The sequence below is a fragment of the Quercus suber genome, unplaced genomic scaffold (genome assembly GCF_002906115.3).
Source record: "Quercus suber isolate HL8 unplaced genomic scaffold, Cork oak 2.0 scaffold_282, whole genome shotgun sequence".
In the NCBI taxonomy this organism is placed as follows: domain Eukaryota; kingdom Viridiplantae; phylum Streptophyta; class Magnoliopsida; order Fagales; family Fagaceae; genus Quercus; species Quercus suber.
Window position 1 is genome coordinate 760,241 of NW_027069738.1, and position 13,403 is coordinate 773,643.

A 13,403-nucleotide genomic window follows, 5' to 3' on the forward strand; every position below is an offset into this window, starting at 1 on the left:
AAGGGTAGGAATATGGCACTCCTATCTAAGCTCAACTAGCATTTTCATATAGAAGGGGAGTCTCTATGGGCTAAAGTTCTTAAAGGAAAATATTGCAACCCTCGGAGATTGAGTTCTAGTAATAAAGATAAGCTGCCATGCTCAAGGGTTTGGGCAGCAATGAAAAAAGAGGCTGATACCTTTCAAAAGGGAGTGAGGTGGACTTGTGGTAGAGATAGTAGTCTCAACTTTTGGACTGACAATTGGTCCAAGTTTGGAGCTTTAAGGCAAACCATATATGGCCCTATGTCTAGGGAAATTGCAACTCTGAGGGTAAAAGATGTGGTGTCCACTTCCGGATGGAATTGGTCTTTAACTTCTTTTGAATTTCCAGATTCTATCAAGCAAGAGCTTCAAGCTATGCCCTTTGCTTTGGCAGCCCATGGAGAGGATAAACTAACTTGGAAGGAGTCCGAGCATGGCTTATTTAACCTTGGATCAGCTTACAAGCTAACCACAAAGCAGGGTAATGAAGATTCATTCAAGGGTCAATGGATTTGGAAGGTTAGGATTCTACCTAGAATTCAATATTTTGTGTGGCTTTGCTGTCATGAGAGTATTAGGGTGAAGGAATGTCTCAATCGAAGGGGCATGTTGGCTGATACTCAATGCCCTTTTTGTCATGCTTCTAGTGAATCCATTTTGCATGCCCTTCGTGATTGCGGAGTGGTTAAGCAGATCTGGTACCAGCTGGGTGAGAACAGGAGTAATAGTCCATTCTTCAATTGTAATTTGCAGGATTGGCTGGAGATGAATGGTACAAATCAGCGAAATGCTGGTCAGCATGCTATGTCCTGGAGTATAGTTTTTCTTTTTGCCATATGGCTCATTTGGAAGCAAAGGAACCATGTCGTGTTTAAGGAGCAAAGGCTGAATCCTTGCTTAGCCAAGGACATTACTCACAAAGCGCTTGAGTTCCAATTCTACGCTAGTCCTTTTAAGGAAGCTGTCACAAGAGTTTGCAAACCTGTCCAATGGAGTAAACCTGCTAGTGGATGGGTTAAATTAAATACGGATGGGTCCTCTCTTGGTAATCCAGGTCTACCAGGGGGAGGAGGCCTTATCCGAGATGAGGAAGGGAAATGGATTGCCGGATTTGCTCGTAGGATTGGAAAAACCACCAGCTTCATTGCTGAATTATGGGCTCTTCGTGACGGCCTTAATATGTGTATTAGCCATAACTTTGCTGTTGTGGAAGTGGAGTTAGACGCCAAAGCTATAGTTGATGCTATTATTAATCCGAACTACACTAATGTTTTTGTTTCTTCTCTCATGGATGACTGCAGGCTCTTAGTGTCTCGGATTTATCAAGTTTGCTTTAGGCATTGTTATCGCGAAGCTAATAGATATGCTGATGCCCTTGCCCGTATGGGAGGTTCTCAAGCATCTGATTTTGTTCTTCTTGCTGGTCCGCCTGTGGACCTAGTTCAGCTGTTAGATTTTGATTTGCATGGTTTGTACCTGAACAGGTTATGTCCTGTGACTTTGTTTTCCTCTTAGTCTTTTAATGAATTCCTTTAAACCAAAAAAAAAAAAAAAAAAGACCCAATGCCAACCTTAGAGAAGTTGCCCAATTTAAAAATCCTCCGCCTCTTAGAAAGTTCTTTCACTGGGAAGGATATGGTTTGTTCTAAAGGAGGATTACCTTTGCTTCAATATCTTCTCCTTGAGAGATTGTACTCCTTAGATGGGTGGAGGGTGGAGGAAGGAGCCATGCCCAATCTCTGCCATTTGACAATTTTTTACTGCTGGGGATTGAAGGTTATTCTAGATGGATTGAGGTTCATCACAACCCTCCGAGAATTGGAGATCAGAAACATGCCGAAGTCATTCAAAGATTGAGTTGACAAAGGAGGACCCGATTTTTACAAAGTCCAACATGTGCCTTCCCTTGTATTTGAACACTGTGACAAAGAAAGGTAATGATAATCATCATTAGCTAAGAACAATAAATTCCTGCACTCGCATTATTGAAATATCCTATCGTGCTTTCTTTTCTTTCAAATCTCTCCCTCCAATTAATTCAAATTTTCCCTAATAATATTTACAGCAAAATATTTCCCTAATCAATGTAAGGGTAATTCTTCTTTTGATTAGAACGAAGCTCTTATCTATTCTTATCACTTTTTTACTAGGCCTTATGATTTGAATGCTCCTATCTGCTCATTATATTACAGGTAAATTCTTTTCTTCTTCATCTTGTGGTGGACTCTTAATTTTTGCCTCTGTTATCATAAATTAAGCAATGAGTTTTATTTCACAGTTTGTTCTTCCTTCTTCTCCCCTTTTTTGGGGTCCTTCTAATTATTTTTTGGTCCTTCTCCTTTTTTCCTTTTATTTCTACAGCTTAAATTTATTGGTTAACGGCACATAGTTCTAAATGTTGCTCTAATGAGTTTATGTACACCGCATATTCATTTTAATTCTTTTTTTGGTAAACAACACATGGATTAAAATTAAGAAATAATAAGTCTGTTACAAAAAGCAGTTCCGACTTTCTCTCTAGCCAGTAAATCAACCACCACATCTGGTGGGTTATACAAAAGATGAACATCAAAATCATGGTTAAGGTCTGCTCCCAAGCATGCCAGACAATTAGCACAACCATTAGCTTCTCTAAACACATGAGCTATTGTGTGGTTAGGGAAGGTCTTTATCAGGTTCCTACAGTCAGATAAGAGAGGTTCAAGCATTAGATTAGCAACAGAGGGATTAGAGATAAGGTGTACAATAAAATCAGCGTCCATTTCAATGCAAATATTATTAATCCCCAGCTGCTTGGCCACAATAAGACCATCCTTCAAAGCCCACAGTTTAGCAACAGTGCTTGACATGTTTCCAAGTTTGCCCACAAAGCCAGCCACCCAATCACCATCACTGCTCCTCAGAATGCCGCCCCTACCTGCCTTCATCAGGTTACCAAACACGGACCCATCTGTATTGAGCTTTGTCCATCCTGGAGGGGGTTTAAGCCATCTCACTTGGATTTGCGTTCTCCTTGGTTTGTTCGGGCCATTGGGAACAATGGCATAGAACTCCACTCCTTTCTTCACACAGCAAGCACTAGTGCCCTCCTCAATTTTCCCAGTTTGAAAAATAGCCTTGTTCCTATGCAGCCATAGCGTCCAAACCACATGTGGAATTAGAATTTTCCAAGGCATACGGGGTCTTGGGTACATTCTATTAATCCCACAGTTAGTTTTCAGCCAAGCATCCAGATTCGGCCTAAAGAACTCCAGGTTACCTTCTTCAATTCCCAAGTCTTTCCACACAGATTTTGCCACCTTGAAGTCTCTAAGAGTATGAAGGATGGATTCGGGACTTTCTCCACACAACTCGCATGTTTGGTCAAGAAAAAACCCTCTTGATCCAAGCACTACCTTTGTAGGAATACTGTGATAAGTGCACAACCAAAGAAAGAACTTTATTCTAGGAGTAGTACTAGCTCTCCACACCCAATTATGAGGGCTAGTTTCAAAGTTCAAGATGTTAATCCCTTTAGTGATGAGGTAGGCAGATTTAAGGGAAAAAGAACCATCCTTAGAGTAAGCCCATATTAGGATGTCCTCTTGGTTCGGGTCAGCAGCAACAGGTATGCCTCTGATTTCTTGTACAATCCTGTGGGGAAGATTAAAAGAGATACTGTCCATATTAGCTAAAAAGCTCTTGACCGACAGCCTATTCTCCACTTCAGTCAAAGGTCCTTCAATTTGATTCCTGAGCGGTCCCGATGGGAGCCAAAAGTCATTCCAAAGACAAGCTTTATCCCCATTAGCAATGGACCATTTTAGCCCCTTGTTAAAAACAATACCTCCAGCCTTACATGCTCTCCAAATGCAAGAGGCGAGCTGATTTCTTGTTTCACCCCTAAGGCGTGCCGGAGTAAGGTATTTGTTTGTGAGCATTTGAGCCCAAGGCATATCCGGGCTAGATGCAATTCTCCAACATAGCTTAGCCAAAATGGCTGAGTTTCTAGCTTTCATCTCAAAAATTCCAAGACCTCCCACATCAACCGGATTAGTAACCTTGTTCCAGCCAACTAGATGAAGCTTTTTCTTTTCCGCCGTCGATCCCCAAAGAAAGTCCCTAGTCAGTTTGTTAACATCCTCACAAACCTTAGCCGGAAGCTTGTAGCACTGCATATTATATTCATTTTAATTCATTTTCGATGTTTTGGGCTTTAATTATTTTAGTTGATTGTCTCCCTCTATTCTCCTTTGCCTTTTTTTTTTTTTTTGGGCAGGTGAAATTACATATTAGCTAAAAAACTCTTGACCAACAACCTATTCTCCACTTCAGTCAAAGGTCCTTCAATTTGATTTCTTAGCGGTCCCAATGGGAGCCAAAAGTCATTCCAAAGACAAGCTTTATCCCCATTAGCAATGGACCATTTTAGCCGCTTGTTAAAAACAATACCTCCAGCCTTACATGCTCTCCAAATGCAAGAAGCGAGCTGATTTCTTGTTTCACCCCTAAGGTGTGTCGAAGTAAGATATTTATTTGTAAGCATTTGACCCAAGGCATGTCTGGGCTAGATGTAATTCTCCAACATAGCTTAGCCAAAATGGCTGAGTTTCTAGCTTTCATCTCAAAAATTCCAAGATCCCCCATATCAACCGGATTAGTAACCTTGTTCCAGCCAACTAGATGAAGCTTTTCTTTTCCGCCGTCGATCCCCAAATAAAGTCCCTAGTCAGTTTGTTAACATCCTCATATACCTTAGCTGGAAGCTTGAGCACTGCATATTATATTTAGGTATTGAGGTTACAGCTGCCTTAATAAGTACCAACCTTCCCACTGGTGAAAGGCACTTTGATTTCCAGCCAGCCAACTTGGCTTGAACTCTCACCACTACAAAGTGGAATTCATTTCATTTCCTCCCCTTATGAATGATAGGGAACCCAAGATATTTCCCAAGGTTGTGAGTTTCGCCAATCCCTATCTGATTCACTATCTCCCTTCTTTTCTCTGTTGCAACATTAGGAGAGAAGAGAATTTTTGATTTAGCTTTGCCGATTTTTAGACCTGTGAGTTGGCAAAATTCATCTAGTACGTCAACTATAGCCTCAATATTGCTCTCATCAATTTTGGCAAAGAGTAAGAGGTCATCAGCAAAGAAAGTATGTGAGAAGCCCGAACCACTACGAGAAGCTTTAACCCTTTTCCAACTTCCCTTTTCACACTTCAGATTGATGAGGGTGTTTAAAAATTCCATACACAGAATGAATATGTATGGAGAGATTGGGTCTTCTTGCCTCAAGCCCCATGAAGGGAAGATCTCCCCAATTTGACTCCCATTGAAGAGTAATGAAGTCGAAGTAGAGGAAATGCAGCTAAGGATTAACTCCACAGTATCAGTATGGAACCCCAAGCTCATTAACATACTTCTCACAAAACTCCATTCCAGTCTATCATACGCTTTCTCCAAGTCAATTTTTAAAATCAGAAATCCTACCTTCCCTTTCTTTCTTTCAATGGTGTAAACCAGCTCTTGGGCTATGATCACATTATCTATGCCTCGTCTTCCAGATATGAATGCTGTTTGGGAGGGGGAAACCAGTGTCGACATAAGGTGCTTCAACCTGTTCACAAGGATTTTAGTCACAATTTTGTAGATTGTGTTGCAAATACTTATTGGCCTATAGTGGTTTATGGATTCAGGACCAAGTTGTTTGGGAATGAGGGCAATCAGTGTCTTGTTGAGATGCTCAGGGATTTTCTTTGTTCTAAATTTTTTTTTAACTTCAACTCTGACTGACTCACCCGCAACCATCCAAAACCTCTGGAAAAATCTAGCACGAAGACCATCCGGCCCTGGAGTTTTAAACACTTTCATATTTTTTAAGGCAAAAAAAACTTCAGCATCCGTAGGTTTAGCAGCCAGGTTCTGTGCTTCTGATTCCGACAGACAGTTTCCCCATATAGGAATTTGGCTGGAAGCCTTGTGACACATAACCTGCTCAGTCCTATACAGCCTTTCAAAACCATTGGTGAAGATATCTTTCACTCTCTCAATGTTCTCTTCCCAAGTACCATCATCTTTCATAATCTGGGTAATACGATTGTTGCTTCTCCAAATGAGGGTGGAAAGGTGAAAGAAGGTAATGTTTCTTTCACCTTGAATTAGCCAGTCAGTCCTGGCCTTGATACCCCAGAGCTCTTCTTCAAGTGCCATAATTTTTTCCAGCTCCTCCGACAGCCAGGAGTGCAGGTTAATCAATCTTTGGCTTGGGTTGCTAGCCATGGCCTTTTCCACCCCAGTTAGTCTTGCCACTAAATTCTTCTTCTTCCAAAATATGTTCCCGAATTCCTCCTTATTCCATAATTTAGCTTTTCGAGTAAAGGTGCTAATTGCCTCTTTGACGTTATTCTGGTTTCCATCCCGCACATCTCTTACAATAGGAGGAAAGCCATCATGGCAGAGCCATATCGGTTGAAAGCGGAAAGGCCTTTCCCCTAAGCCACTAGGAGGATTATCCAAGGATAAAAGTAACGGGCAGTGATCAGAGTTGATTTGTGCAAGATGTTTGTATTTCAATTCTTTCTCCAAAAAAAAAAAAAAAGTATTTCAATTGTGCAACATTAGATATAACTAATAAATTAAGTTTGTTTTTTCTTCTTAAAGTATCTTTTTATTTTGAATAATTAGCTATTGTTGATGCATTTATTTATCTATCTATACTATATGTAAAAGGATTCCTCTCTTTGAATTGAACTTTTATATGGTTCAAAAATACTCTCATTAGTGAAGGATAACTTCTTTTAGAAATAGAGTCATAAATGTTAAGTAACAAATTTCATTTTGAATTAAAAAAAAAAAAAAAACTCCTAAAATTTAGGATTTTTTTTTCTCACGTTCATCTTTTTATTCCCTAAAAGTTAGCAATTTTTTTATTCCTTTTCTATCGAAATAAAAGTAAAACACCCTAAATTTAAAAATAAAAAATAAAAATAAGAGAACTCCTAAAATTTAGCGTTCTATCCCCTCACGTTCATCTTATTTTTCATTATCTCTAAAGTTTATCATTTTATTTATTTGAAAAATAAAAATATATATTTTTAAATTATAATAGAGGTAAATTATTAATTTTTACAAAAAATAAATAAATAAAAGAACCTTTGAGCACGAGCAATGCACGTACTTAGAGGCTAGTCAAAAGTTGAAAAATGTATCTAGAATAGCATTTTAAAAGTTGTACATAGCAGCCAATCCAAATGCATTTAGAGCATAATTAGCAGTTCAACAAATGCTAGTTTTAGCAAAAATGTTATCTAACCAACCAAAAATCAGCCCACATCAGCCTCAACAAACTTTCGAAATTTTTTAACAATTAACAGTACCCTTAATACTATTATTGAGATACAGTTTATTAGCAATGCTAAAAAAAAATATTTTCTTATTTGTTCTTTCTGAATTCTGATACACTCTCTCTCTCTCTCTCTCTCTCTCTCTCTCTCTCTAACTTCTTTGTTCTCTCTCTCACTGCAACCAAGATTGGAACAAAAGAACAATTTCACCATTACTAGCCATAAATCAAAGTAGATCAAAGGGTGGCTGTTTGGTGGTCTGGGGAAAGAAAAAGGTTATGCTGGCTGTAGTTTTCACAATTGTGTTGAGAGGATGAGATAAGTGTTTGGGTATTGCCGCTATGTATGAGTATGAGAGATGTAAATAGAGGGATGCGAAAAGATAGAAAACAAAAATAAATAATCAATAGAATAAGAATTTAAATGAAATTAGATATAGATTATTGAGTTTGATGCAAGTATATTTATAAATCACTTGATTAAAATAACAAAAATGATATTTTTATACCAAATATAACTAAAAGAGTTATGCTACACAACTTGTGCCCCTGCATAATTCTAACTAAAACTATATTTAATTTGATGTGAATGCTTTTATATTAAATTAAAATGTTAAATTAAATTGAGAAGAAAGAAAAATACGAAAAAGAAAGAGACGAAAGACAAAATAAAATAAAAAATGTACGAAGTATATTCATTGTTTGGTTGATGTTACTGTTAAGAAAAAGAAGAAGACAAAAAGAAAAAGACAAAAAAAAAAAATGGAGCAGTTGGAAAGGGTCATAATGATGATGTACTAAAGTAAACACAACACATATTTCCAAGGAAGGAAGGAAAGAAAGAAACAAAGAAAGAAGATAGGAGTATCTAAGAAATATCATGGATAAGCCACTTCTGTCAGACAATATTGTGGATGCTGTAGTAGACTACAAAGGCCGCCAAGTCCTCCGATCAAACAAAGGTGGCTGGAAGTCTGCATATTTTATCATAGGTAACACTTTAACACAACAGTCAGTACAGTACCCACAAATTTTTTTTTTTTTTTTTGGTTGTAATATTAAATTGCGTTTTGTGATGATTATAGGTATGGAAGTGGCGGAGAGGTTCGCTTACTATGGGATAAGCGTGAACCTGATAACGTACTTGACGGCTCCGCTGGGTCAGTCCACAGCCACTGCGGCGGAGAACGTTAACGTTTGGTCCGGAACGGCGTTGTTGCTTCCTCTTTTGGGAGCATTCCTGGCTGATTCTTTTCTGGGTCGCTACCGCACCATTCTTATTGCTTCTCTTATCTACATCTTGGTATGTGTCTTCTCTTTTTTGCTTGCTTCACAATTTCTCTTGGATATTGGTAATAAAAATGTGATATTAGTGATGAGCCCACATGAGAATTAATGAGAATTTGTAAAATTGTTGTAAAATGGTTTGTGTTTGTAGCATTTCCCAATTAAATAACTGCTTGTGCTAAAACTTCTTTGTACATCGCCAATTTATTCTTTTGTGATCAGGAGACTCAGGACTTTATTTATTCAAGTAATAGTTTTTTTTTGCATGGAAAAGAAGTAGTAGTATTTTCATTTGTGTGGTCACTTCATGAGACCACTCTTATGTAAAATCCATACGTGTAAAACCGTGTTTGTAAGAACTAAGAACACATGTGGGATAAGAAATTAAGAATGACAGCCCAACCCTGTAGCTATAGATTATGCTTTAGTTTGTGAAACTAGCTCCTCAGAGCAAGTTAAACCCCTCCTCACCCCCAAATCTAATGCCTAAATGCATTTAAACATGTTAACATCTTCATTATGGATTTGGATCCTCTCCATTCCAAGTGAAATGGAGAGTGTCCATTTCAAGGCTATGAATTAAAGTTGAATAAATCTAGGGACTAGCTTTGTAAGGATACATTTGTAATGGGTTTTGGATAGGCTAAAGCTATTATTTTGAACTCAAATGCTTATCCAAATTGGTTGATTGAGATTTTTTTTTCTTATCTATTGCCTGTTTACCTTGAAAGAGAAATTTGCAGAAGTTGATAAAACATGTCAAATTGTAGGTTTTTAGTTATTCAATTTGGCCCCTCAAGTATTAATTATGTTAATGTAGTCCCTCAACTTTCAATATCAATTGGGTTCTTAGTTCTTCTGTCCTTTTTAAGTTTATACAAAACTAGCTAATGTGGCAAATTGAGCACACGTGAAAAGGTTATTATAGAACATGTAAAAAATTCAAAAATTAAGTCAATTTCAACTGTTAGTTCCATTTAAAGATATATAGATTGGGGACACAAGGATGACATTGTACTGGTTTTGAAATTAATGGTTGAGTGACCAATTGAACTTTTACTAATACTTAACATTTTTCTAATATCTTTCCTTGGAACAAGTTCCCATATATGGCATCTTATATACAGTGTTGACAGTCTAATGAGCATTCATACAAGCATTCATACCTTCTATGAATGCTCTTAAGAAAGGCAACATTGTACATAAGTCTGTGGAAAGGCCAAAAGTGCAAAATTTTTATTTTTCAATCCTATTCTGTTCCTGCTTGATATGCTATTTGCTAAAAGAAAAAACAGAGCAAACTAACACCTAAACTAACAGAACTTACCTGTATCAAAAACAGAAACAGAAACTCTCCTGAAACTGCACAAAATTAGATTCTGTATAGTAATCTTTATTCTTTACATTCTTGCACAAGTACAACCTACACCCAAACATCCTGCCTTACAGCTTGATTTTGATTGATGTATTAGAAGGATTTGATTCTTTTTTTTTGTTTTTGTGTGTTTTGTTGTTTATATATATATTCCCATTATGAGTTTATTTATTTCCTTCAAAGGTGTGATTTGGGAATCCTATTTAAAGGTCCCATAATCAACTATTGTAGAAGGCTTAATAGAGATAAAAAAAAATTTTGGATGGGGATATCTGATTTTCCTTCCGGTGCTTGATGTTGCTGATTCCAAGCAAACCTACGCGCTAAATCCTAGGTTTTAGACTACTCTAGGTGGTGAAGCTTAGGGTTTGCTCTATTTTTATTGTTTATTTCCTAAAAGTGTTCCTTTGCAAATTTGTCCTGCATCAATTCTAATCCAGTTGAATGTGATAAATGACAACAACCCAGCAATTCTGCAAGTTCTTCCCCTTCAATTTCCTCAAAGCCCAAGCAAGCTTATCTTCCCAAGGACCAACTGCCTATCAAATAAACACCACCTCAAAGCATCCTTCCATAACCTCTTGGAGAAAGCACTCAAAAATAAATGGTCATGGGGACTAGGTTATCACGGGGAGTCAGAAATAAACACCACCTCAAAGCATCCTTTTAAAGAAATGCACATCAAATCCCCTTTATTATCCCAACCGGCCAGCCTATCTCTGGTAGTCAAGCTATTTACTGTGCTAGCCCTATAAATAAAAGACACATGCTGAACCTTAATTTATACGTTATCTTGACTTTGAGAGAAATTCCTTATTAAGCATTGTGTTTTAAGCTTCTTTCTGTCATATTTTTCTGTTAAATAATCTTTGACTTGGATTGGGATGAATCACAGGGACTAGGCCTGTTGACTCTGTCGGCTCTGCTTCCTTCTCTAAGCACTGCTGATTTCATTCACCCCAACAAAATTATGTTACATTCTACTCATCAGCTACAAGTAATCTTATTCTTCTTATCTCTATACCTAGTCGCTGTTGGGCAAGGTGGACACAAACCTTGTGTTCAGGCTTTTGGAGCTGATCAGTTTGATGGACTAGATCCTGAGGAGTGCAAAGCCAAAAGCTCATTCTTCAACTGGTGGTATTTTGGTATATGTGGAAGTGCTGCTGTAACAAAGTTGGTCATATGCTATGTACAAGAAAACCTTAGTTGGGGTCTGGGATTTGGAATTCCTTGTGTTCTGATGGTTGTTGGATTGGGTGTTTTCTTACTTGGTACTAGGACTTATCGATATAGTGTTAAAGAGGATGAGAAAAGCCCTTTTGTGAGGATTGGTCGAGTCTTTGTTGCTGCAGTTAAAAATTGGCAGCGGACTACCCCTTTGGCAATAATTATTGAAGAGGAAGCTCATGTAACCCTGCCACACCATAACTCTGAACAATTCAAGTAAGATAAATGCATTTCAAGCATATGCTGATAAATTAAGAGGAAAAGGGTAATAGAAATGTAGCAATATAGGTCCAGTAACAAATTATGGTACATTTGAAGTCTTAGATAAGCCTTTATTTCAGTATACTCACAATATCTTTGACAATTTCAAAAGAACTTGGAAATAGTAAAATTAAATTATCGAGTTTTGGAATTGGTACTAGTAAAATTAATTTATCAAGTTTTCAAGAGGCTTCCAAACGGACTCTCTTTTGTGCTTCCATTTTGATTTCATTGAGGGCTAGTCATTGTCCTTGACACTTTCATTGGTGCATTAATTGCAAGCCTTTTAAGATTGAGATTGGATCTGTGTAATGGCAAGTGCCTTCCACCAAAAGCGATAGGTTGCAAGTCAGGAATTAACCTCTCTAAAAATTGAAGGTAGGGTTGTCTACCAATCACCCTCACAAACCCCACAAAATTCAAGGTAAGGTATAGTTACTCTGGAAATTGACAACTATGCATCCATGTTATGTGGCTATTCACTAAACTAAAACTACATATACCACCTGACAGTGGTCCCACCTTAGAGATTAGAGGGCTCTTACATCTTTGTAGGATGAAACTTTTTAGCATGACACAAGGGACTTCTGTTTACACAAAGAAAGGGAAACAAATTTGAAAATAGTACGATGAACTTCTCTTATATTAAGAAGGCCATAATGTGATTCTCAGGTACTGGACAAGCCTTCCTCGTCTTGTAATAGAAGTTTACTCACTAAGACAACTTTGAATTGGTTATTTAATTTAGATAACAAGTCCTCTTATAGGGCATTTTGAATCCTGTGATGTTGCAGGTTTCTCAACAAAGCCTTGCTGTTCCCAGATGGTTCAAAAGAAGAAGGCAATATTTGTTCTGTTAGTGACATTGAAGAAGCAAAGACAGTTCTTAGGCTTGTTCCAATATGGGTTACGAGCTTGGCATATGCTGTTGTGCATTCTCAGATCACAACTTTCTTTACCAAGCAAGGTGCTACCATGGACAGAACAATTTTTCCTGCCTTTGAGATACCAGCTGCTTCACTACAGTCCTTTGTTGGCCTGTCCATTATTCTTGTCATTCCCATATATGATCGCATCTTTGTTCCTATAGCAAGAGCTTTTACTAGAAAGCCCTCTGGCATCACGATGTTACAGAGAATTGGAATTGGGATGCTTTTCTCTGCCATTGGCATTGTAGTTGCAGCTCTAGTTGAAATGAAAAGGCTCAAAACTGCTGAAGAATATGGGCTAGTTGATATGCCAGATGTGACTATTCCTATGAGTGCGTGGTGGCTTCTTCCTCAATATGTTCTGTCAGGAATTGCTGATGTTTTCACTGTGGTTGGCTTACAAGAATTCTTCTATGATCAAGTCCCAATTGAATTAAGAAGTGTGGGTCTTGCCCTCTATATCAGTATTTTTGGGGTCGGGAGTTTTTTAAGTAGCTTTCTCGTCTCTGTCATTGAAGAAGTGTTTGGTAGGGATGGCAAAAATAGTTGGTTTGCTGATAATCTTAATCGGGCACATCTTGATTACTTCTATTGGCTACTTGCCGGACTCAGTGCAGCAGCATTGGCTCCTTACGTATATTTTGCAAAATTTTACATTTATAATAGGAAAAGTATAACATAGGTACAGTCATATCAGTTGACTTCAATTTGTAGTAAGTAGTAAGCAAATAAGGTAGGGCTAATACACAAGAGTGAAGTGTGCTCTCATATTGTTGCAGTATAATCATTATACATGGTCGCAGCGTATGGGATGTGAGGCTTGTGTAGAGAGGTGAGCCATGTATATCTATTTACAATATTTTATCCTTTTCTCTAAATATGTTTCTAAATATATTGCATAATCATCATTTTCTATTATAGTAGAGCATTGGCAATTAACTTTGCCAATCTTTTGTTGTCCCATGTCAAGCACTT

General features: G+C 37.7%; 1 protein-coding gene across 1 annotated transcript; it reads left to right on the forward strand.

Moving 5' to 3' along the window:
- Window positions 1-8,142: 8,142 nt before the first annotated feature.
- Window positions 8,143-13,346, forward strand: LOC111992189 (protein NRT1/ PTR FAMILY 5.10). The gene is made up of 4 exons (XM_024024026.2): window positions 8,143-8,338; window positions 8,432-8,649; window positions 10,904-11,454; window positions 12,294-13,346. The coding sequence occupies exons 1-4, from the start codon at window positions 8,227-8,229 to the stop codon at window positions 13,108-13,110; spliced, it is 1,698 nt and encodes a 565-aa protein (XP_023879794.2). The 5' UTR covers window positions 8,143-8,226; the 3' UTR covers window positions 13,111-13,346.
- Window positions 13,347-13,403: the final 57 nt, after the last annotated feature.

Coding starts and splice junctions, on each gene's coding strand:
- LOC111992189 (XM_024024026.2), top strand. CDS start 8,227: ATGGATAAGCCACTTCTGTCAGACAATATTGTGGATGCTGTAGTAGAC. Junction 8,339..8,431: donor GTCTGCATATTTTATCATAG/GTAACACTTTAA, acceptor TGATGATTATAG/GTATGGAAGTGGCGGAGAGG. Junction 11,455..12,293: donor CATAACTCTGAACAATTCAA/GTAAGATAAATG, acceptor GTGATGTTGCAG/GTTTCTCAACAAAGCCTTGC.